Genomic DNA, 26756 nt, shown 5'->3' with positions numbered 1-26756 from the left:
GACTAACTCCTTGATCATAAACTGCCCTCCCTCTCACTTTCCTTTTCCTAATACTATAAGGTTGTAAAAGCTGTTAAGTTATTAAGAAGACTTATCTGACATGCCAACAGTAAAGTCCCTCTAATTTATGCCCCCAAAGGAAAAAAGTTGGTGCTTTCCTCAGAAACATTGATTGAAGATGCTTTATTGCTTTCTTCACAAATCTCCTCCTTATGCTAATGGGATTTAAAACCCTTTATTTATTTGTAAGTTCCTTGAGTTCACCAATTGCCTGGTTGACAGTAGCACAATAACTTTTTACATTATAAATGTTTTTTCAAAGATTTATTGCATTTGATGAGTATGACTTGGCACTGAACAATGCATTCACTGATTTTCCTACAGTGAGAGAGGGATTGTCTACTAATCAATCAAGGGTCTTGCTTTATTGAGTTTCAATGGTTGTTGATTAATCAGAAAATAACAACCCCCATTAATGTTAACTCTTCCAAGCGATCTTAAAATACATAGCTCCTTAAAGGACATTTTGGAATTCTGGAATGTGCATGGCTGATGTTTGAGAATGAAAAGATGATAGTATCTTTTAACACCTCTCAAATAATAAAATATTATATATGTTTACTTCCACTATAGGGATAACTTTTTTCTATAACTATTTCTAATAGTTTTGTGTATCTGTGATTTCTTTGTTTTTTTCTTACCAATAACTGTTGTAACAACTGTCATTTGAGTCATATCTGATTCTTTGTGGTTCCATTTGGGCAAAGATACTAGAGTGGTTTGTCATTTTATTCTCTAGATTAATTTTACAGATGAGGAAACTGGGAAATATAGGGTAAAGTTCCCCAAAGTCACACAGTAAATGTTGGATTTGAACTCAGATCTTCCTAAATTTAGGCTCAAGGCTCTATCCCCTATAGCACCTCGCAGCCACAACAATCATGATTTATGAGGTAAAAACTTGATATAATAGTACATTACATTTAGTTAGAAATAAAATCAAATCTCTTTCTACTAATCTTAAATTAGTTTTTGTACAGATGTCTAATTTAAATGAATCTCTGGCTATTATCGTTAATTTAAAAACAACTACAAAAGTCCATCAATTCTCAATTTTTAAAACTTATTCGATAAACATACCCAATTTTCTTTTAAAATGTTATAATATGCAGATGGATTGTTATCCATGACTGATATAATTAAACCAGATTATGTTTTCTTATCAGAAGAACATGGAGGAAAGTCTTTACTTAAGTGATCTCAAAAATGTCCTTTACCCTAAACTGTTTGGGTTATTTTCTCAATTACAACCATTATTTTTTTTTCAATGACTTGAACAAAAATAGTGCATTTATAACATTTGAAGATAATAGAAATCTTTAAGAGATAGTTTATGTGTTCAATGTAAAAAGTCTTGACAAGTTAGAATATTAGGCCATATTAAAAAAATTAAATTTACAGGGATAGAGGTCGAGTCTTTTACTTGGGTTTAAAAATTACCTAAATGAGTATAAGATTAGAGAAACATGGCTAATTTGTTTTAAAATGTTCTGTGGATTTTAGTAAAGTTTGAATATGCTATGAATCAAAAATGTGATAATACATACAAAAATAAACTAAAACAATCTTAGACTCTTTTGAGGAGAATCATTTCCTAATGACAAAGATGAAAGTTCTGGAATACTCTGCACTGGTCAGTTATATCTACGATACTGTGTTTAGTTCTGGGCACCTCATGTTAAAAAGGATATTAATGAACTGGTAATCATATATCATGGGATGATAAGAATTTTGAACAATCATGAGTTAAAGCTATGTAAGAACTATTTGTAAGGACTAGAAATATTTAATTTGGAGAAGAAAAATTATGTCTAGGACATGATAGCTCCCTTTAAGTATCTGAAAGGCTACTGCCTTGTGGGAGACAGTTTAATTTGCTTAGAATACAAATGAGCACATATGAATTCAAGGTGAGAGTGCTAATAAAGTCAAGTAAATGTGCTAATAAAGTCAAGTAAAAGTATAATTAGCTGCCTCAGAAGAAAATTGGCTTCACCTCACCTATAATTCTTTAAGTAAAAGCTGGTTAGGTACTTGGTAGGGATCAGTACAAAACAATTCTGGATCAAGTTCCAGTTGGATTAGATAGCTTTGGGGGCCCCTTCCCAGTGGGACATTTATGATTCTATGAAAATTCAGAAAGCAAGTTTATTCAATGAAATAGGTACCCTTTCACCCAGTCAAGAGAATCCATTGATTCTTTATTCTGGCAAATGAAACAAAATCTTATGAACGAGAGAATATCTCAAATAAGACATTTTGAAAATATCAATTAGTAATATACCAAATGAAACAAGAGAAATAATAAGATTTAATTAATGAACATGAGTTCTAGGGGAAAAAAAAGAAAACAAAAGAATATATACAACTTTAGTCTTCCACATGTTTTACCTAGTAGAAAGAGACAGATAGCCATCACCTTAAATTTATTTACGTATTGGGATTTCATTTTGTTCTTATTTAAAAAAGAAAAAAGGTAGAATTTTGTAAATTCCAATTTATACTTTAGAACTATGAACTAGAGTAGCTATGTCAAAGAGAATTCTGGCATAATCTCAGATTAACAAAATAAAAGTTGTCCTTTAGACTTATTTAAAATCATATGTATTGGCTTCCTAGAATATGATCAAATTAAAATGCCTGTGATATCTGAAAAGTTTAGGAAAATAACTAAAGTAATGTAGCTTCTCCTTTACTGTCTAGAAATTTACTTTGAACATTCCTATTTTGTCATTATACATAATTCGAGAAACTAGAGGGAAGCTGTGCTTGGAGGTAAGGAAAATGGTAGCCATTGGGCTATCAATGAAATGGATGGGTCAGAAAGTGGATTGGGCAGTAGTGAATTAGTGAGTTTGTGTGCTTGCCAATCATTTTTAAATTAAGTAATGAAGCCAATATTGGGAGAAAAGTAATATAAGGGAAACACCAGGCCCTTCCATTTGATTATAATTCTATCCACTTATGGTTGTTCACTCATGAAATTGACAATTTAAGCAGGAAGTCTTCATAACTACACACACACACACACACACACACACACACACACACACACACACACAATCTCCTAGATTTCAAGGGCATAAGACTTTGCCAGCAAATAAAATGATATCATTCTTTCTGATGATAAACAGGAATGGATGATCAGCCCTAAATAGAGCAGAATCTGGGAGCTGTTTTTCCACAATAGCTTCTCCCGTGGCAGATGCTGCCTCAGTGCCATCTTCAGTAATGTCTATGTAGGATTTGTGCAACATTTTTGACAAATATAAACGACCTCCTGAGGCAATTCCAGAAAGATCTGCTTTTGATTCATCAAAGGCATATGTCATTCCCAGAGTTTTTAAGTATCTCTTGATTTGATAAGTTTGTTCAATCCTGATGCGAGGGATAAATACTTCCACAGACTGTAACTTCATTCTTTTGGGACTGGTCCAGTTCATTAAATTCTGATATGTCAGTTTATTTTCAACCTGGGAAAAGTTAATAGACCATTTAAATTAGATAGTGTATAATACAATCAATTTTAAGACATATTAACCACTGTGATTTAGAAAACTCACAAGTATTTCTAGACTATTAGAATTCAGGACAGAAAAAAAAAAAAAAGACTGGCCATTTTCAAGAAAGTTGGTGACCTATGAGACAGAAACTGGTATGTAAAATCTCAAAGAATCTAAGCAATTCATATGAAGAACTGAATACTAGATTTGAAGTCAGGAAGATTGGTTTAAATCCTGTCTCTGATATTTAATGACTATATCTTTCATGTTTTTGGATAATTCACTTGGCTTCTCTGAGACTTAATTTCCTCATCAGTAAAATGAGTATACTAATACCTGCCATGACTATATCACGAAGATGCTTGAGAAGTTCAAAAGAGTAAAAGTTTTTTTAATAGACTTTAAAGCTTATAAAATGTCAGTTATTATTGTCATTATTGCTATTAACCAAAATAAAAGAAAATGGACATCTTACACTAAGGATCTCTCACCATGAAATGACGAGTTACTTTGGACTCTTGAAGTTTATTCTAATGAAACATAAGTCCTCTCCATTCCTATCAAGGAATAAGTAGTCTCAGTCTAGTCAGCTGTATACTGGCTTCATTCAGCATAGAGAAGTTTATCACCAAGTTGACTCACAAGTTGATTAAATTTCTTTTTTTTTGTCCAATCCCTATAAGCATTTATTACTATGAGCCTCCTTCTTTCCTTTCTTTTCTTTCACAAATTGGAGTTAAGTGACCTGCCCAGGGTCACACAGCTAGGAAGTGTTAAGTGTCTAAGGCCAAATTTGAACTCAGGTCCTCCTAACTTCAGGGCTGGTGCTCTATTCACTGAGCTACTTAGCTTCCCCAGAAGTAAAATTCTCAAAAAACATAACAGCTAGCATTTATATAGTACTTTAAGGTTGGCAAAGCGCTTAAGTCTGTTATCTCATTCAAATCTCACAACCTTGTCAGGCAGGTGCTATCATTAGCATGTTTTTTTTAGAGATAAGAAAATGGAACAAAGAGTTTAAGGGACTTTCCCATAGTAAGTTTCTGATTAAGGATCTATTTGACAACTCCACGTTCAGTACTCTTACCTATTGCACCACTTAACTACAATCTACTCAGGTACCACCTACACTACAAAATCATAGATCCTCAACAGACTGACATATCCATGTGTAATAATATTTCTGCAAAGCTCTTCATACTTCAGATGACTTTCACAAATGATATTGTATTTAATACTCTCAATAACTCTGTAGATGTTTCAAAGAAGGAAAAAAATTAGGAGGAAATAATATAAGAACATTTTATAAATAGTGTGTCTAGAAGAGGAGGAAAGGGAAAGTATGTGAGTAAAAGAGTCTCCCCATTCTCCTGCTCCAGAAATTTAATTAGCATTACTAACTGACACAGTAATTTTACTTCTTCTTCTTCTTGTCCTGTTCCAATCATAAAAATATAGCCCAAATCTGGGAAGAGGAGGAGAAACAAAAGGCTAGGATAATATTAAAATAAAAGCTATCATTTTCAGATAATTGAAAGATACTTATAGTTTATGGCAGAGATAGAGGAGAGAAGATGTCTGTGTGAATTTTCCTTATACATTTTAATTAAATATTGCTTACATACATTTCTTCTAATTTTTTTGTTTCTTAATGGAATTTTATAGTCCTTGTATTTTATTATATTTAAGTCAAAGAAGTCATATTTATGTCACCACATGAAGTCTACATTTTAATAATAACTTGTTAAGGCCTTTAAGTCATGTCTGACTGTTTGTGACCCCATTTAGGGTTTTTGTGACAAAGATACTGAAGTAATTTGCCATTTTCTTTTCTTGCCGATTTTACACATGAGGAAACTGAGGGACACTGGGTTAGGTGACTTGCCCAGGACCATACACTTAGTAAGTTTCTTGGACCAGATTTGAATTTAGGAAGGTGAGTTTTCTTAACTTTAGGTCTTATGCTCTATAAGGAAATTTGAAGTCAGGGGGAACCTAAAGACTTTTAACATTCTGTATGTGTGGTAAATCATTTAATCCCCAAATACCTCACCTAAAAAAAAATAATGTATCTTATATTTGTATAGAATTGTAAGATATATAATTTTTCTCACATTTGGATGAGCTAAATATCTGTATTTTACATATGAAGATAGAGGCTCCAGAAGAGCATTGTGTCCAAGGCTATGTAGCTTGTACACAACAAAAATAAGGCTCAAAACACAGTTCAAATCTGTTCTTCTTTCCATTATTCTCTTTGGCTTTTGAATTCTTATGTGAATTATGCATTTTGTGAAGAATCCACCACAATTCTGATAGGTAGTATGGAACAGTTGAAAATATATTGATTCTGGTCAGTGGTTCTGGCTTCAAATCATACCTCTGATACCTGCTACCTTTGGAACACTAGTCAAGTCCACTTGACCACAGTATCTGAGCTGTCAATTCTTCATTTACATAATAATAGACTTGGTTATAGTGGCAAGGAACTGGAAAATTAGTGGATGCCCATCAGTTGGGGAATGACTGGATATATGTTACATGAGTTTTGAGGAATATTATTGTACTATAAAAAACAATCAGCAGGATATTTTCAGAGAGGCCTGGAGAGACTTACATGAACTGATGCTAAGTGAAATGAGTAGAACCAAAAAAACATTGTACACAGCACCAAAAAGATTATATGATGATCAACTATAATAGATGTGATTAAGGCCAATTCCAATAGACTTGTGATGGAGAGAGCCACCTGCATCCAGAGAGAGGACTATGGGGACTAAGTGTGGATCACAACATAGTATTTTTACCTCTTTTGTTGTTGTTTGCTCGCTTGTTTTTCTTTATCACTTTTCCCCCTTTTTGACCTGATTTTTCTTGTGCAGTATGAGAAATGTGGAAATATGTTTAAAAGAGTTGCACATGTTTAACCTATATAGAATTGCTTGCTGTCTAGGGTAGGGAGTTGGGGAAAGGAAGGGAGAAAAATTTGGATAAGATTTTGCAAGGGTGAATGTTGAAAGTTATCTTTGTATATTTTTTGAAACTAAAAAGCTATTATCAAAATTTTAAAAAAATAATAGACTTGAACTGGTAGGCCTCTGAAAGTCCTTCCAATTTCAGATGTATGATCCTACAAGAATTCTACCTCAGATGCTCTCCATTTCTATAACTTCTGTTACACTTAATCACTCAAATAATCTGGGCTCAGTTTCGGAATTGGACAAATCAGCCTCTTGAGTCCCTTTTCATTTTGGGTCTGTGATTCTATGATTCTAGGTTTGATTTTCTCATCATTTGACATATTTTAGAGTCACCTCTTCTTCATGAATTTATGCTTTTCAGGGATGCAAAATAATCTTAACATCAGGTTTGAGACTAATATTTTATTTAATCATTTAAGTTACTTCTGACTTGTTATGACCTCATTTGGGGTTTTCTTGGAAAAAATACCAAAACTTTTTGCAATTTATTTCTTCAGCTCATTTTACAGATGAGAAAACTGAGGCAAACAGGGTTAAGTGACTTGCCAGGGTCATACAATTATTAAGTGTCTGAGGCCAAATTTGAACTTAGTTCTTTCTGAATTCAAATTTAATGCTTTATCCAATCTGCCACCTAGCTGCTCTTAATGTTAGGTCCTATAAAATAATATTAATAAAGAAATCATATTTTAATATTAAATAAATCTGATACCATTAATGGTATTAAATCATTTGATGAATTCAAAACTAAAGGAAAATATTTTTCTGAACTATCTCCTATTCTGGTTTAGCTGCAGTAGTTTCTGGCTCCACAAATGCAAAAAAAATGAAATTTGGCTAAATAATATATAAAGTAAAAATTTATATATATATATACATATATATGGAATTTTCAAAGTATATTATTGAACTTGTCATAATAGTGACAAAATATCTCAAATATTTTCCATTCCTCCTTAGTTAAGAACTAGAATAGAAAAAGTAATTAATTTGGAGCCAGAAGATAGAGCAGAGCTGGGTTCAAGCACCAGCTTTGCTACTTACTAGCTGCATAGATACTGACAACTTTCTAAATCTTTTTTCTACTTGTATAGAAAAGAAAAAAATACTTGCATTGTATTATTATGGAAAAATCACTTTTCAAATTGAAAACCACTATAAAAATGTGAACTACTCTTAGTATGACCACAGATTTAGCAATTTCACCTTTACTTATATTTTTTTATTCTGCTTGGAATAAGAAATGGAACTGGGTAAAAAATGAGACATTTACCAAAACAGGAATTTTTGCATAGATAGTACCTACATTCCAATATTTGAAAGTCAGAGATCTAAATAGGAAGCATACTATGGAAAAGCAATTCTCAAAGTAACCTGTAAATCACTGGGGGTCCCTTCAAGTCCACAAATTCAAAAGTTTTTGCAACAATGCTAAGATGCTATACATTTTAATTTGTTAAATATCAATAGCCCTAACCACAAAAACAAAAGTTTGTGGAGGTTTTTTGGAGTCCTCACTGTTGTTCAAGAATATAAACTGGACAGAAAATGAATGTAGCATATTGCTAAAGAGTCAAAGACTTTGGATTCAAATCCTGCCTCTGATACTCCCCATGCCACCTCAAACAAGTCACTCAACATTCCTGGAACACAATTTCTTCATCTTTCAAAGGAAGAGATTGGACTCAATTTCCTCTGAGTTCCCTTCCAACTTTAGACATATGCAATTGTTTCTAAATGAAAACAATACATTGTATCCCCAAAGAAGACATTAGTCATTGATTTTCCTTGTATGTTTCACATTCAGTATAGCTTACCTCTGATAGACTATTTTCAGGTAGTAGTATGTACATGCTTATTCCACCAACATATTTGAGCTGAAGGACCTGCATATCTGGGTCATTAATGATAGTCATGTTAAACTTGCGTTCTTGATGCATGAGATTAACTGTTTTCCCAGGGCACTGTAAAAAAAAAAAAAAATTCCTTCTCATTCTTATTCTCAGCATAGTATATAGCTAGTACTATTCCAAAACATTTGCTTAGTTTGTGATCCTTACAGTACTTCTGAAATAATTTTATTTCCTTTATTTCATAGTAATTTTATCATATTGTGTCACTATTTATGTGACTCATTTCAATTTGACAAGCATTTATTAAATGTCTATGTGCACCAAGGACTGTGATAGGTGCAGTAGACATACAAAAATAAAAATGAAATTATCCCAACTGTTTCAACATCAAGACATTTGTGTTCTACTTGGAAGAAAAAACATGTGGACAATTAAACCAATACAAATATGTGTGTATGTGTATATATGAGGCAATAAACAGAATATTATGTACAGGGAACAAAGATAAACAGGCAGTTTGTCTGGATGCCAAGTATGGTAGAAATACTATAAACTTGATATGTAAAGATAGACTAGAATACTAACTATGAAATGATTGGATTTAGCAATTAAGAGATTGTTGGTGATCTTGGAAAGGACAATTTCACTCAATGGGTAGGATTGGAAGCCACATTTTAAGGAGTTGAGAACTGAGTTGGAAATAAAGAAATAAAAGAAAGGAATGAAGATAAATGTTTTTCCCCTAGACATTTGATTATGAAAAAGAAGAAAGACATATGAATAAAGTTTGAGGGGATGATAGAGTTAAAAGAGGGTTGTTTTGTTTTTATTTAAGAATGGGGGAGGGTTGTACATGCTTGGAGACAGCAAAAAAGAACAGAGAAAACAAGAAGCAATACGAAAGACAGAGATAGAGACAAATAATCAGAAAGAGAGACAAAGAGAGAAGGAGGGTGAGGAGGAAGAAGAGGAGGCGAAAAGGAAAAAAAAAAGAAAAGGTAGGATGAGGAGAAGAAATGAGAGGAGATGAAAAGTAGAGGAGTTGTCCTAGTCAAGAAGAGACAGTTCTTCCTCCAACATTGGAACAAAAGAGCAGGGAATGGTTAATGATATAGAAAGAGCTTGAAATATACACAAGGAAAGTCATTTCTGGGCAGTAGACAGAGAGCTAGCTTCTGAAACAGGAATATCTGCCTGGATTCATATCCTTCTAATACAAATTGTGTGACTCTGGGAAAGACTCTTAACTTCTTAGTACTCCAGGGAAGTCTTTTAAAATATAAGTTATAGATTTAGTACCTCATTACATCTATAGAAAGGAACTCTTTTATTAGGAGTTCTCCATGTCAATTTAATCAAAGTATAATCCTCTGGTCAGACTAGAAAGAACCATTTCCTCCAAAGTCTGAAATATCTATTCTCTGTTCCTAAAATTACACACTTGTTGTCAACTTGTCCTTTTAAGTGCTAACTTTTAGAATAAGTAACAATTTACACATGGTCATGTAATATCAAGCCCATTCCAAGTTATCTAAATCAAGCACAGATAAATTGTTTTTCCTGAGATTCCATACCTATTTTTTCTCTGTAAATCATGCTCTCTGTATACTGGTTTCTCCTCATTCCACCCAGATAATTAATATTCCTGAAGCTGTAACAAGTCTATGCAGTAGATACAAATACATTATCTTAGGGAGATTTCAATGTGAATTGTATTCAGAAGTTAATGAAGAAACAGAAACAAGAATATTTTTAAAAATTCAGAAATTAGTTTTCATTGATATTTTATTCTAATAGGTAGTACATATGTTTCTTAAAAGTTCTAATTTGAAAAAGTGAAGAGATAGTAACCTGGTCTTTTCGTAAGAAAAAATTAAAATGAGACTTCCCTTTTCTGCTTAATTTTCATCAGTTCTAATGATATTCATTGTATTTGAGATATTAGGAATCCCAGAAGAGACCCTAGGTAAATAGTTTTCATTTGGATGCTTTGTGGGTAACTGCCCAAAATCATTTGTTCTGGATTGGCCACTGTATCAGGCTCTGGGAAGAACTGCCTAAAACATTAACAACTGTAAATAATACATGATAATTGGCATATCCCATGAGATCTCTTTGAAATAGAGAAAGGTGTGATGGGATATGAAGTTCTGCTGATCTGAACAGAATCCTTTGACTTCTTTCCTTGAGGAGATATGCACCATGACAATAGAGTATGAGGAAGATGTTTTGATAGAAAAACTTTAGCCCACAAAGTGAATGATGGTGAATCAAGAGATTGGTTGAGAAACTAGTCACTGAGATGAGTTACTACAGGAAATTAGTTACTGAGAAACTGGGTATTGACACAGTTACCATGGAGCTACTGCTAGAGCTCCGTGTTGTAGAGCCCTTTTTGCTTTTCAGTGGAAAAGATGGGATAGCCAAAAATACCAACAAGATGCTGCATGACTTATGATAAATTCTTGATGGAAAAGTAGCTATCTTCCTTCTCTCCTTATAGCTACCTGAGATAGTAGGAATTTATTACAAAGTTTTCCTGTCCTATAAACTTGGTTCATGCTTCCTGACTTAAGTACTATCCTAGGTAATTCAGATAAAAATATGATTGATCTTAATTGTGCCTGATTTTATGATCCATTATTTGTTAAGGGATAGGTAGAGTAATAAAGACAAAAAGAGAGAAGATATACATTTGTCTATGTGAAAAGAAAGATAAAATGAGTCCTTTTCCTCCACTCTACCTCCTGAATGGAGACTTCTGAGACAATTGAGGGAGAATTATATTTGACAACAATTTTTTAAAATTGTATTTTATATAAATGTTCCAAAGTAAGACAAGAGTTAAATCCAGGCATCTCCCAACCCTTAGATGAAAAGTGAATTAATTGGCATTGCTATCTACTGTCGTTCTACTATAGAATCTAAAATACTGCTAGGAAAACAGTAATGATTTCTTCCTATTAAATTTTCTTTTTGTGAACTTAGACAATAACAAGTAAAAATTATTGTGTTGCACTATTTTTTTCAAACACGGGCAGGGACAGAAAATTATCTCTGCAGAGGTAGAGGTCAAGATGATGCCTATTACTCTGCTCAATGGGAGGAGTAAGCAAATTAATTCATTTCACTTCTCTTTCCAATATGAAAAAGTCTATTCTCATCCATATTCCAAAAGTGAGGGTCAGCTAAAGGGAACATTGTTGCACATTATATAAGTTCAATTAGAGAAGAGATTTTATTTTAAATCTAAATTCAAACGTCTTTCCTCCCAGAGCCTGATACAGTGGCCAATCCAGAATAAATGATCAATAAATATTTGGGGTCTTAATTTTTGCATTATTTTTAAGCTTAATATTTCCCAATGAAAAAAAATTCTCATTCCCTTCCTGTAATAATAATCTAGTTGAATCTTTTTCAACTTTGACCAAACCTCCAAATCCTCATAGACACCAAACTACAATGGAAAAATCTTTTCTATTTATACATGTTAAATATCCCATTGTCAAACATAGTACAAGAAACATGCCTAATTATATACAAAGGAGAGGATTTATTAATACGAACTGTACATATTTAGAAGTTTAGAAGCCTTTTTGTTCTTCTTTGAATGGTAAAATAACTATACTTCTTACTATATTCACAATTAGAAATTTTTATTTTAAAAATCAGTGTTTCCTATCAATTCATTAGTTCCTTTAGTAAAGAGGTAAAACTGTGAATAGCAAAAGATACTTGTATATAATAATAAATGATAGGCTTCCAAGTAGTATAAAAATCCCCAAATCAAAAATGGACATTTTCAATTTGCTCCCATATTTGAATTTCTTTTAAATATAATTAAATTCCTGGAAGAACTATAGTTTTCATGATTTGCTGCACAGAATATAAGTTCAATTAGAAAAAGCATATTTTTTATCTGTTTAAATATTTCTCCTCCTAAACTCCCAAAACCTTGTATAATGATCAATCCAGATTGCATGATCAGTAAATATTTGAGGTGTTTGTTTTTAAATTTAATATTTTTCAATGAAAATAAAAGCTATTTTACTTCCTTCTCATCATTTGTCTTTGTCAAATGAATGAACATTATAAGATAGAAAGTTATATAATCTGACATTAAAAACATATGGCTTCCTGATTTTGCTAATACAGAGAAAATGTGAGTTTTCAGTAATTGTCAGAACACAATAATGGTATAATTACAACTTTTCAATAAGGATAAATAACCAAAGGCATCATACATGTAACAAAAATTCACATACCTTGGAGGACTTGAACCGGCAAGTTAAGGTTTCACTTTTAGTGAATGCCCCATCCCATTTCCCTTTGAAGTACACAGCATTCAGTAGCACCATTACTGCCGATGAACTAATGCTACCCACTGGACAGATATCCTTGATTTTGCCTTTTGAAAAATATTGAGGAAAAAATAGATATATTGCTTTAATAAGATAATAATACTCAGGATTTTTCAATAAGATATTATAGCTTTTCAGTAAGATTCCCTCATCCCATCTTAGTGCTGTTCATAATCATTACAATATCTGGAATTTCAGATACCATTTTGGTTCCACTCAGTTGAAAAAAATTATGAGGAAAAATTTCCTAGGTTATTAGGAGCCTTCTAAAATCTTCACAATCTTAAATTCTAAATTAAATAGTTTAATGCAATGAGTAAACATATAGTTGTCTATCACTATAGAGATATTTTATAAATCTGATCTGTTTTGAATTTCAGAACCACTTTATGAAGTAGGGAGAAAAATTATTATTATACTCATTTGTCATAGGCTGACCATGCCTGAAAGATACTTGATTGAAGGGTGGAATAGGGCAGGGTTGAGTCCCAAACCAGGCATTAGTTCCTACCAGGTCCCTATTAGGAATTAATCAATAGAAGAAATATTGTAGGAAGAAAGGAAAGATGCAAGAAATAGTGTTCATTAGTTTCAGATTCATGGATAAACAGTAGTAAAAGAGAACAAATGTACCACAAAGAGATTGTATATCTAACATGCATTAATAAGGCTACTGCTATATACAGAATACTGTGCCTGGACTGAAGAAAATGAGATCAAGAAGACAACTTTCTTAACCCATAAGGATCTTGAAAAATCTTTTTCCAAATGTCTATGTTAAATTCACATATTTATCAAGATACATACCAAATTACTAATATCTGTATGAATAGAAGAGAAAAGCAATAAATCAGAATTGAGAATTTAGGCTACACTAAATCTGAGAAAGTACAGGGTACTTTGAATGACCCTGGGTGATTCCTTGAAATAAAAATCGATCTTTTTAATATCAATCATCTTCTAGTGATGTTTGTGCTATGAGTCATGGAATACAGCCCTTTCCAAAATTATAGCTATGAATCATCCAAAGGGAAATGGAGAAGTAAACACTGGATCCAATTCATTACCAAAAAAGAATTTCACTGAAGTGTGGAATCATCAAAGAGATATATGATAAGGAAAAAGATACAGGTTGATCATATAGTGAGAGCAAGTAATAGCTGCTAGAGAGCTCATATGTTCCACTAATACCCACTAAATATCAAGATATTTAGAGGAGGCTCTCTATTATGTTAGTGACCTTCCTATGGCATTTTTACTGCAGTACATGAACAAGAATCACAGAGAATGAAAAAGCATAGATAGGTTCATATCTACATTACTAAAGAGAGTACCCATATGAGTGAGATCATAGATCCATCAAACCACAGAAATACATTGTGAGGTACTGAAAATCTAATACCCTTTTATTTAACTATGAACTCTTGACTTTAGCTAACTGTGAAAAGACAACCAAGTTGTCTTCTCCTAGGAGAAGAACAAGTTTATATTCTGTCTCTCCTTCTATATTTCTTATTTTTGTGGTTAGAGTATATTTAAGCTATACCATGGCTGATGACCAAAGTCCAGATAATGTCCAGAAGAGGTAAGAAAATTAATTCATTTCACTTCTCTTTCCAAGGTCAATTTTATATTTGTATCTTTACAAATTTATTTTCAAAAATACATGCAATATTTCTTATGGCAGTTTCAGCCACAGAAATACACTTACTTTACTAAGGACCCAAAATTAAACTGAAATACCTTTTTTGAAAAGAATAAATAGCTTTGAAAATGGAAGAAGAAAAGGATAATGTCTAATTAGTCTTCTCTTCCAAATAAATTGAAAATGTTTGACATAAAGACAAAATCTGCCAGAGAAAGTAAGATATCTTTTTTGAAATATTTTCTTTGAGGTATCTCTGTCAAGGCTAATGGTTGATGCAAGATTAAGGCTCTTTTCAAAAAGAGGTTATTATTGTTATTGTTGTTTGTATTTTGTTCTTGAAGAGAACCATGCCATCAAGGAAATGATGCCATGCCATAAAAGTGAATTGAATTGAAGTGATGGGAAAACTGTGCAAAGTCATTTGTTTTACTTTCTCTTCCAGTGGCCAGATAGATGATTAGGAGATACTCGTTCAGAAGGAGATATGGACAAACAGACAGCTTTAAAAGTAGAAAGTTAAATTTATGATGTACTTATATGTTAGTGCACCCTATCATCCTTTTTCATTGTTTTCTCCATCAGACTGTGTCTTCCTTGAAATAGAGAATGTCTAGATTTCTTTTGTATCTCCTGTACTTAGCATAGTGTGTAGCACCTAAGTGGTTAATAATAATGCTTATTGACTGACTAAAAGGGAGCTGTACATAGTCAAATTTGCAATTTCATATATAATTATCTTTCACTATTTTAATTTATATGGAAATGCTTTAGGGAGGATATTTGTTAAATGCAAAATTTTTAAAATGTGAAGTTTTTTTTTTTAAGTTTAAAAAAAAGAAAGTGATTTTAGCCAAAGCTGTTTTATGAGCACAGTTTCTCAGTTGATCAGTTGATATATAGGCTCATTTTTCTAAGAAATCAAGTTTATATGCTCAAACACAAATTAATCCCAGGTTCTTCCATGGGTTAAGTAAGCCACAATGTCAAAGTGGTTAGAGTGCTGAAATTGGAGTCAGGAGCACCAATCTGCATGTACCTGTTTTGATATTTATCAATTACGTGACCCTCAGCAAGTCACAATCTCTTGGAGTTTTATGCAACTCTCTTTTTAAAAATCTTCTTTTAAAACTGTCATTAAAATGGCAATCACTTTCTCTCCTGAGGACTCTTTCCCACATCAGACATATTAAGTAGGTAGAAAAGGAAGTGACAAAAGAATGTACCCTTGGTAGAAGTAGTAATAATAACCATAGTCAGGTTGTATATCTTCTCCTAGTTCCATTCCATATTCTCTCTCTATTCTCATGCTTTAAAAGGAGCCCTATAGAAGTCAGATGAACTTTAATGTTTCCAGTCATCAGGGTTTTGAGAATACCTCTAGCTCATATTCAACAGCCCATGATCTGGAGGAAGTGAAGGATATGGAGAATGGGAGTAATTCTAGAGCTGAAGTTTGGCCAAAGATGAAGGGTACAGGATAATGAAGAGAGATTCCAAAGCAGAAAACAATGTACAATTAAAATAGTTAACTAGAGTTGAAATGGGAAAAGAAAGAAAATCAAATGAAGTTAGAATAAGTCTAAATGAAGAAATAACTGGCTGTAGAAGGTATTGAAGGTTTCAACAAGAGAAAAGAATAGGTTTAGGAGGAGTAATACAAAGGAAGAGATAGAATATAGGAAGTTTAGGTCTGATAGAGCAATGGTGGACTCCCCAATTAAGGAAATAGAATCTTTATGGGTAATAGTGATATTTGGTTTGTAACTGGAGAGTTAGTCACTTTATATTATTACTTTCTGGCTAAGGTATAGATGAGTGGTGATGACATTCACATATTGACCTTATTCTAAAGCATACTGAAGGTATAGCTAGTCAGTTAAAAAGCATTTATAAATAACTACTATGTGAAAGACACTGTCCTAAGCCCTGGGGAAACAAAGAAAGGCATGTAAAATAATTCAGAGATGCTAAATGATAGCATTAATCACTATAGATAAAGAGGAGATTTCTCTTCTTGGTTTATTTCAGATTTTAATAATACACATATAACTCTGGCAAGTATTGTATTTTTAAAAAAGTTTTACACTTACCATTTGTTTGATCCTCCATCCATTGGTTAATCTCATCCCTGGTTTTTTCTACATCAGCTGTAAAGTCTACACGCTGTATTTTGGCATTATATAAGCTTCCAGCACATTTTAAAAAATTCTAAAATAAAAATATATTAACAAAACAATCACCACCTATATATAATAGTATAAACACAAGCATAGGTGTTCATAAACAGTTGTGCCTAGCACCACTTGATGAAAGAAAGTGGTATTTTGTCTCACTTTATATTTGTATTTTTAAGCAAAATTTAATTGCAGTTTTCTCTAAATAGCTAAGTTTTAATTTCTTTAGTTTGATGAAAAAAATTGAATGTCCTTTATCACTGAGTATTTAATACCTTCACCTTTAAAAATAAAAAGAGATCTTTTGAAGTATCCCCAGCAAAAATGTGTCATTTACCGTGATACAATAAAGCATAGGAATTAAATATTTTTTTAAAAAAACTATTTTAAGACGAATCTATCTTTCCTTTGTCCTCTCTATTTTATTGGAGAAAACAAAATAAATACATTTCTAAACCTAAAAGCAAAATTTGCTATTGTGAATGATCTACAATGGCAATATATATATTTAAGGAAGAATCAGATTGCTGTGGTGGGGCAAGGCTTGGTCTTGAAGTCAGGAAAACCTGAGTTCAAATCCTTCCTCTGACATATGCTAACTATGCGAATGGGGCAATTCACTTAACCTCTCTGCTAAGACTGTAAGTCCCAGAACAATTGTAGATCAGCTCTGGCAACAGGAGTTCACAGAGGTTGTTATTGTTGTTTGCCCTTTATTTCTGAAAAGGACCATGGGAGGTGATCAGGGAGATGGTGCCATAACATGCAAGTGAATTGGATTTAAGTGAGGGAGGACTGTGCAAGGTCACCTGTCTCCGTGTCTTACCTATATCAAGGAGAATATTCAAGCAATGGCTCAATATTGTCTATGAGATAAAATATAAGCTCCTCTGTTTAACTTTTAAAATCCTTTACAACTTAACTTTTGAGTTTTTGTTTTTTGTTTTGTTTTGTTTTTATATATTATTCCCCCACCACATTCTGGGATCCAGCTCAAGTGACCTTCTCTATGTTTCTTACATACAACACTACACTAATAGATGCTTTATAAGTATTTGATAGTGCATAGCTTTTAGTTTAGATTGATTTTCCAGGGCAATCCCAATTAATAAAAGTAAATATACTTTTAACAAAGTTTTGCCAAAGGAATGTCACTTGTCAGTTTATGTGGGCTGATCTGGGGATTAGAAAATCTGGTCCCTCCACCTATTGGCACAGGAAAAAGAAACTGTGCTGTTACATGATTTCTGGAGATCACCCGATTAAAGAATACTATATCCCAGGCCTAGATCCTCAGACTTGCAGCATTGGAAGTGCTTGATTCAAAGAGGAAAAGATAGTAGAATTTTCTAAAAGTGCCTTTACCATGTTGCCTATTCTAGAAAAGGTGTTTACTATTTAACAAGTTCAGTTATCATACAATTCTGGGTACTGATTTTGTTATGTGCATTTTTGCTCAATGAAATAGCAGATAATTTTATTCTGTCCTGTTGGATCTAGCTATATTTAAAATATATATATATATTTTAGTAAAAAAAATAATAAGTAATATTAAGGTTTCTTCAAACCACATTCCCAGGATTCTTTCAGAAACAGGTGTTGATATTTGTACTGCTAAGTCTCCCGCCTCATGTTGGTCTATTATCAGATCTTGAGATGATTGACTGTGGCAAATTACTATTTTCATAACCAAGTAAGTTTTTTTAAACCTAAATCATTACCTCCCATGGCCTCAGGAAAGGTGTGTCTCTTAGACAATAAACTTAGACTTAATCCAAGTGGTTGTTGAAAGGAAGCTTGAAGTTGGCACCTTATTATTATTAGAAGGGTGTGAAGTCTAAGTGTCTTATCTACCTCCCCCAACTCATTTCTCCATCAGTCATCAACCCAAACCTGAGAGGAAAAACTGTGCTTATGGAGAAAATAGTAAAGCCTTCACCACAGACAAAAATCCTCTTTTAAAACTGTCATTTAAATGGCAGTCACTTTCTTTCCTGAGGAATTTTCCCACATCAGACATAATAGGTAGATAGACAAGGAAGTGACAAAAGAATATACCGTTGGTAGAAGTAGTAATGAGAGCCATAGTCAGGTTGTATATCTCCTCCTGGTTATATTCCATATTCTCTCTCTATCCCACTATATTTTTGGCACCCCATGCATGCTTAACATACACTTTCCTCACCTCTTATCTCAGATACTTTTAAAGCAAAGCTCAGTCATCACATGTTAAACAAAACTTTTCCTACTCATTCTTCATGTTTCTGATTTTTTTCCCTCTTGAAGTTCCTTATTTATACACTCATATATAATTTAATACTCCTTACCTGTGTACATGGTGCACCCATCCTACACCCCCAAATGGAATGTAAATTCCTTGAAATCAGGAACTGTTTTTCTTTTTTGTTTTTTAACCATGCCTGAAAATCCATCATTAGTATTCCTTTAGAGCACACTAAATTATCTTTGCCCTTCCACATGACTCAGGTGCCTTGCCATATTAATTGCTTAATAAAGGCATGTTGAATTGAATAAATCTGCAAGGCTCCTTTGTTTTGCATGGATAGAATTTTCAGAGAATCAGACAAAGACTAAACAAAAAGCAAAATAAGAACAACAGTTCATTTTAAAGTCAGATTTAATAATTTGAGTATTTTCCATATCACTGTTGTGCTCCAAAGATATGAACAATTAATTTGGTCAATTAAAAAAGACTATTTTTTTAAAAATGAGTAGATTGAGTAGGTACTACATTTGTTAAGAAGTTTGGGAGCAAAGTGTGGTCTATTTTCTGTCCTTGGTTATTAATTATGTCTGTTCATTGTGATTTTTTAAAATTTATTCAACTTCTTATTTCAATGGCTTATATTTGGGTCTGTAACTTGGGGCAGAGTGGTAGGAAGTGGTTTCTGAAATTCCTTCATAGGCCTCTTTTAGGAAAAGCAAAAGAAATGGATTAAAGGAAGTGATGCTGGGCCAGAGTACAGAACCTTGAGTGCCAAAAGCAGTAATAGTAGTAAATAGTTGGGTGGATTAAAGAGGGTAGAGAGGAAGCAGGCATTTATTAAACACTTAGGATGTACCAGATATAGGCAGCTAGGTGGTACAATGGATAGAGTGCCAGGCCTGGAGTCAAGAAAATCTTAACTCAAACCCAGACTTACTTGTTATATGTCCTTGGGCAGTTGACTTAAATTTGTTTGCCTCAATTTCCTCATCTGTAAAATGAGGTAGAGAATGGAATGGAAAACCCCTCTAGTATCTTTGCCAAGAAAATCCGAAAATGGTATCAATAAGAGACAATTGAACAAAACACATGCTAAACATCCTACAAATATATCTCATTTAATTCTCATAATAGTCCTGGGAAATGTGTTGTTATTATTATATCCATTTTATAGTGGAGGAAACTGAGGCTGACCAAGATTAAGTGACATGGACAGGATCATACAGCTAGAAAGTGTCTGAGACTAGATTTGATTTCAGATTTTTCTGACTCCAGTCCCAGTGCTTTAGGAGATAGGAAAATAAAGATCAAGAAAGGATAGAATTTTGGAGGTATCTGAAAAATGAACCAGAGAATTTGAAAATGAATTTTAAGGTTCCACAAAGCTTAGTAAACTATAATTGCTGTTTTTAGATATTAACTATTAACTCATTTTTAGCTTTCAAAGAAATACATGTTATTAAAAGGCTTGTATTATTTGTACCCATTCTATTCCATTCTGTTCTGGGTATCATAGCAAGCCAATGTTTCCTTGTCAGAGGATATACAAACCTTAAGGATGTGGATTAACAATCCTTGAGTTAATCAAGTCTTCAGCTGTGTTGATGGAAAGACCAACTCTGAAAACCATACCTGAAGTCCATCTTTCAGTATTTTTTTAGACTACACTGTTACATTTACCCATTTGGCTTAGAGAGCTAGTAAAATTCTGAAAATTGTTCACTAAATCAGAACTTCTTAAAACTTTTTCCACTCATGACTTCTGATTACCTGAGTAATTTTTACATGACCCCAATCTGGAATTTGAGCTGAGGTGTTTCTGGCAGCATTCATGCATTCAGAGTGCTAAGTGTGCACATTGTGTGTTTAGAAGCAAGACTATAGTGAAGTTCCAGGATGCAACATGGACAAGCACTGCAGACACATCAGTTGCATTATGCATTTTGTTTTGAATTAAATTTTGGTCATTATGTTCAGAAACCATTTATTTTTGCCAAGTTTTTTGTGACTTCCACAATTAGCTAGGTGATGAGATTGCATCCCACAGTTTAAGAAGCTTTGTACTAAATAATAGCAAATCACTTCTATTCAAGGTATCTCGAACATCTTAGATAATTTTAAGCCTTAAAATCTTAAATGTTAATGTACTATTCAAGGTATTCTAAAAGTCTTAGTGTGGGTTAAAGTCTTGATAGCTGTTAAAGTTTATAAAGTAATTTTTTTTCACAAGCTCATGAGATATGTAATATATGTTACTTTTTTCATTTCCTAGATGAAAAAAGAGAAACTCAGAAAAGTTAAATGACATATCCAGGTTCATGACATATCCAGGTCCATACAACTCAAACCTACGTTTTCTGTCTTCAAAGAGCTAGGTAATACATGTAGGATTTTTTCCCATTTTATTGATAGGAAATAACAGATTCAGAGCAGCTAAGTAACTTGCCAATGATCCTAAAGCTCAAAACTACTTCTCATGACTTAATCTCAAGTGCTCTTTACATATAAACTTGCTAGAATTAATTATGAAGTGCCTGAATTATCACACAACCTGTTAGGCAAAATGATAATAAAAATTATCTGTTGAAATGAGAACAGCTCAGCTTACCTCTTGAAAATCAAATATCTTTTCCGCAAACAGACCATTGGCTATTTTGAGTTGATAATCATTGCTTGATGTGTTTATTTCTGAGAGAAGTGTTTTCATCTGGGATTGGAGTCCCTGGGTATTGTCAGATTGTCATTAAAAAGATAAAGACAAATAGTTAATTCATTCCTGCAATTGGAAGATATGTGTATGTAAATAAGTACATAAGATACTACTAAAGGGTGGAAACACTTTCATGGAATTATTAGATAATACCACTTTATATGTGTGTGTGTGTGTGTATATATATATATACATATATATATATATATATATATACATACATATATATATAAAATCATTAAGCAATAAATATTGAATTTAAAATGAATATAGTTTAAGTTGTAATCAGTGGTGTGGATCCAATTACTGTTTTCTAATTTACAGATCCTAAATCACTGAAATAGTTTTATTCTTCCTTTACTATGAAGAACTGACATGTGTTTGTTTATCATTTTGCATAATCTTATTTGATCTTCACTTGTGACAAGTTGGTGATTTTCAAACTTTATTTGAAAGATTAAAAAAAAAAAACCCAACCCTGAGTGAGTTTTCATCATTTAGCTTAGAGAGATGAGAAACAAATAAAAAATTCCCCCTAGCCATATAGAACTACAATTTCTGGTCAGGAGAAGAGGAAGAGAAAGTAGATTTCTTTCAATTTAGTCACTCATTACATAACATTCTTTATTTCTTCTGGTGGGAAATTTTAAATGCCCTATAAATATTTACCCCAGAATTCGAAGATCCTTGGTCCGTGTGAAAATGAAGAACCTGCAATTGGAGACACAAAGATTGAAATGGTACATCTTTAAAAGAAGCTAATAATGCTTTTGTGAGTGATACATATAACCGCAGACAGCCAAAAGGCTTTTTTAAACCAAAAATAAACCCCCCCTTTTCCAATTAAACGGTGTAGTGGAATCATAAGATTGTTAGAGTCAAAAGTTCTTCCTAAGGTTAATAGCATCTTGGGGTTCATTTAGCTTTTAGTTATATATTTTTCAAAGGCATTTTTTGGGAGAAGGCCAGGTAAAGCAGAGACAGACATTGCGAATTTTTTCTGCTACCATCCATTTTATTAGCAGGATTTAAAAAGTATGTATGGGCATTGTTCTTTGGTACCACATCAGGGCTGTTTTTATCACCAATCCTCCCTTAAATTATATCTTTCTGTCAACATCATTTCTTCATGTGTAATACAATGGACTTGGATTAGTTGGCTTCTGAGAAACTTTTTAGCACTAATCTTCAGTTCTGTGACCTATGATTCTATGTGATTCTATAACCTGTATTTTATTGACATCACCAGAGAAAGAACAGTCCTAGACAAGCCCGAAATAATGTACTAACAATTGGCATCAGTTATTTAGCATTTCAAAACTTCACTGGGCAGGCTCAGTCAGGATAAGGCATTCATTTTTGCACCCTTAGCAAAGTTTGAAATATATACCTTCATGCATTTGACCGGAGTATTATACTTCTATGCATTATTGTCAGCCAGAGACATCAAGCTTTCATAGTAACACATATGAACTGATTCACTACAAATTTAATTTACTTCAGTCTCAGCTTCCTCATCTTTAAAATGGGAAAGCTGAGACTGACGTAAATTAAATGGTTTTCCCTTCTGGTAAATGTCTCAGGTAGGATTTAAACTTGGTTCTAGGACTAACACTAGAAAAGTCATCTTTACTAAAAAAAAAAATACAAACTTTACTCTAAAGTTCTCAGGTATTGTTGCTAGGAAGGATAGTTTTTAGAAGTTAAGAGAGCTAGATCTGTGAAACTTCAATTCTATCATCTTTATTTTAAGACATTATCGGTTCAAGGTTTAAGATCTAAGACTTCAATATCCAGACATATGGGAGAAATCTGTGTAAAGTCAGAGAAATTTCACACAAAGTATAAAGTCATCTCAACATTCAATAGAGCTCTGAAATCAGACAACATTTTGATTTTTTAGATGATAAACTTCTAAAGGAGGGATGGCCCTCTCATTCTGAGCCTGACTTAATGCTATCTGTATGTGTGTGCCTGTGAAGTAAATAAAAACTCTCAGGTTTATGAGAATGACAGGAGAATAAAATAGGTTAGAATTTTTCTGGAATACATCATGATATGAGTAGCACCTGTACTATTCATCATATAAAAATCTTCTGATATTTCTTTAAGCAAGGATTTTATTGGTTTTAAGATGAGCCACATATTCTTCTGCCTTCTTGACCTTACTTTTCATAGTCCTTGAATAAAGGAAGAAATCCTGAGATTCTATAAGATTCTATGAAATTTCTTCTGTTTTCCTCTTTACTTTACATTGAGCATTTTAAAAGGAGTCCTTTCCCAACACAAGACTATTAGGCTATGGTTCTATAGGAAAAGATGACATCACTCCCTCTGCAGTGAGCTAATTTCCAATTAAATAGTTGCTTGGGCATAGGATTTGGGACCAAAAAAACTCCAAAACAACAACAAACAAACAAACAAACCAGAGTTCTGATAAGCTGAAAAAGATCATGTCTGAAGGTAGAAATGTTGATCTATATATACCTATATATACCTTATCAATTTGCTTTGCACAGTCACCTCTGGAACCCATCCGCACCAAGGACAGAGCAATGAAGAGACTTAGAGGAGAAAAGAAGACATTGCCAGTTCCTTGATTTGTATTCATCTCTTTGAACAGATCGAAGCAAAATTCTGCATTTGCTGCAGCAAGGGAGACCATTGTGAAACTGAACACAGCCTAAAAGAGGAAAAAAGTGAAATTAATAATGTGTAAATTAGCTCATTAACATTTTCTGTGTATTTCTCTGAGTCTTAATTTCCTCACAAGCAAAATGGTTTAGCAAAAACTGTTATTTATTTCACAGTTACCTAAATATATATAACATATATAATAAAATCCACATATTTTACATATATACATATATGTATATATGTGTATATATATCACTCTGCAAAGCTTAAAGTACCATATAAATGTCCACTATTATTATTACTCCTATTAAAATAAGAAAGCAACGAAGCAGTGCTATAATAAGAATAAGAGATTGGTTGAGCATGCTGACACTCAGCTATAATAACTGCTACTGAGGAAGCAGAGACAGGCAGATTTCTTGAGTTCCAGAGTTCTGAGCTGCAATGGACTGTGTTGAACAGGTGCCCATGATAAGTTCAGCATTAATATGATGAGTTCCCAGATCTGGACAACCATTAGATGTCAAAGGAAGAGTGAGTAGATCAGAAGCAGAGCATTTCAAAACTCTTATCTCAGTCAGGAGTAGGATTGGACTCATGAAGAAGCTCTTCAATTCCAACCTAGGCTAGATAGGGAGACCCAGTCTTTTAAAAAAAAATTAAGTAAAATAGATGCACACTCTGAGAGCTACATGAACATCCATTAAAAGCCTAAAGAAAAATCTTTAGTTAAGAAGGTAGAGCCTCCAAGTGGGATTGACAAAAAATATGCAGATGGGTTAGGACCTATACTAATAGGCAAAGTACCTATAAGTTATGATGATTATCATCATCCTCATCATCAATCAATCACCACCTTTGCTAGCCACATTTATATAGCCACATTTCCTAATATGATCTACTTTTAGCCTTTTAAACAACCCTGGGACTTAGGTATTATTATCATTCCCATTTTATAAGAGGAAACTGATACATTACTGTCCAGAGGTGACATACAAATGGACAACCAGTACATATCCAATATAATCTAATAAGATTAGCATTGAACTAATCAATAGAATAGAAGAATAGTGTGAGGACATGATCACATTTGGGAAACTTCTTTGAGTAATCCCAAATTATTCCAAGTGCATAGCATTTCTTGTTTATGTCCTCCTTTTCTCTTCTCACATAGTTACCATATTGGGACAACCTTGATCACCTTATGCTACACAGTTGTGATAGCCTTCAAGTTGATCTCCTTACCTCTAGTCTCTCCCCATTGCCTTTATTCAGCTGCCAAAATGTTTTTCCTAAAGTACAGCTCTGGCCATGTTATGACCATTGCCAACTCAATACATTAGAGTGGCTCCCTATTACTTCCAGAATCAAATATAAAATCTTCTGTTTGGCATTTAAAAGACCATCACAATCTGGTCCCTTCCAACCTTCCCAGTCTTCTTGGATATTATTCCCCTGAATGTAATCAAAGATCCAGAAACAATCACCTCCTTGCTCTTCTTTTCATATGAGCCTCCTCTTGATTCAGGTACTATTCACTGGCTGTCCTCCATATCTGAATGTTTTCCTCCTCACCTCCTCTTCCTGGCTTCCTTGTCTGCCTTCATGATTCAAATCATATCCCATCTTCTCCTCTGTTCTCTTTCCTTAATATTTTTCTCTGAAATTAGTTTCCATTTATAATATATAGAAGTATGTATGTATGTCTATATAGACACATATATACACTATATATATATATATATACACATTATATGTAGCTACATATGCTCACATGTACACAATATACAATTTTTTACATGTTTTCTACTCCATTATAATGTGACTTCTGTAAGGGCAGGGGCCATGTTTTTATCTTTCTATGTATGCACAGTAATTATATGGCACAAATTAGGTACTTAATAAGTGATTCTTGATTAATTAACTGAAGTTCCATCTTATTTAATATAAATATCCTTGCAGCAGGTTGTATGGTTGGGAGTCTTATAGCACATTCTCTGATGATTCAAGTTTGTGGGTGACCCCAAGAAGAAGAGATTTATGTAGTAAACAAGCAGTCTGAATAAAATTTCCAATCATATAAGAAATGGTGTCATGAATATCTCACTCTTAATGATTTAACCATAGCTCCTCTGCAGAATATCAGTTCTCTCACTTTTTGGTGGGGACTTAGATGAGAATACAAATAGAAATGACAACTCACAGCAGCCAAGGAGAAAATGACTCATACAGAGGCAAAGATAGAAAAAGAAATCATTGGAGCAATCAAGATATTGAGTGCTTCTCTGCATTTGATTAGCCTTTGTTTCTGACCCACCATTCCATTATTAGTGAGATAACTGTGTTGAGAACCAATCAGATGATCCTTCCAGTAGCAATATGCCAAATAGAAAAGTGCTAACCATAGGAACTTGTCTCTTCCTGAATCACTTATATTCAGAGTTTCTAAATTATTCACTAAGCAGGCATTCTTAACTTTTTCTTTTTACATGAACTTCTTTTGATGTCTGGTGAAGCCTATAAATCCTTTCTCAGAATAAAGTTGTAAAATTCATATAATAAAATATCTAGGATTTCAAAGGAAAACAATTATATTTAAATA

At 33.1% G+C, this 26756-nt stretch overlaps 1 protein-coding gene across 1 annotated transcript; it reads right to left on the bottom strand.

Annotated features, from left to right (window-relative positions):
- Positions 1–3101: 3101 nt before the first annotated feature.
- Positions 3102–24189, bottom strand: SERPINB7 (serpin family B member 7). The gene is made up of 7 exons (XM_051997868.1): positions 24015–24189; positions 22187–22228; positions 21416–21529; positions 16497–16614; positions 12663–12805; positions 8362–8508; positions 3102–3533 (listed from the first exon to the last, which is right to left on the bottom strand). Exons 1-7 carry the CDS (start codon positions 24180–24182, stop codon positions 3135–3137), a joined length of 1131 nt encoding a protein of 376 aa, XP_051853828.1. The 5' UTR covers positions 24183–24189; the 3' UTR covers positions 3102–3134.
- Between the last annotated feature and the right edge of the window lie 2567 nt (positions 24190–26756).

Source organism: Antechinus flavipes, chromosome 1 (genome assembly GCF_016432865.1).
Source record: "Antechinus flavipes isolate AdamAnt ecotype Samford, QLD, Australia chromosome 1, AdamAnt_v2, whole genome shotgun sequence".
Lineage (NCBI taxonomy): Eukaryota > Metazoa > Chordata > Mammalia > Dasyuromorphia > Dasyuridae > Antechinus > Antechinus flavipes.
Note: the sequence above shows the minus strand (reverse complement) of the source record. Positions and strands in the feature narration are given on the sequence as shown.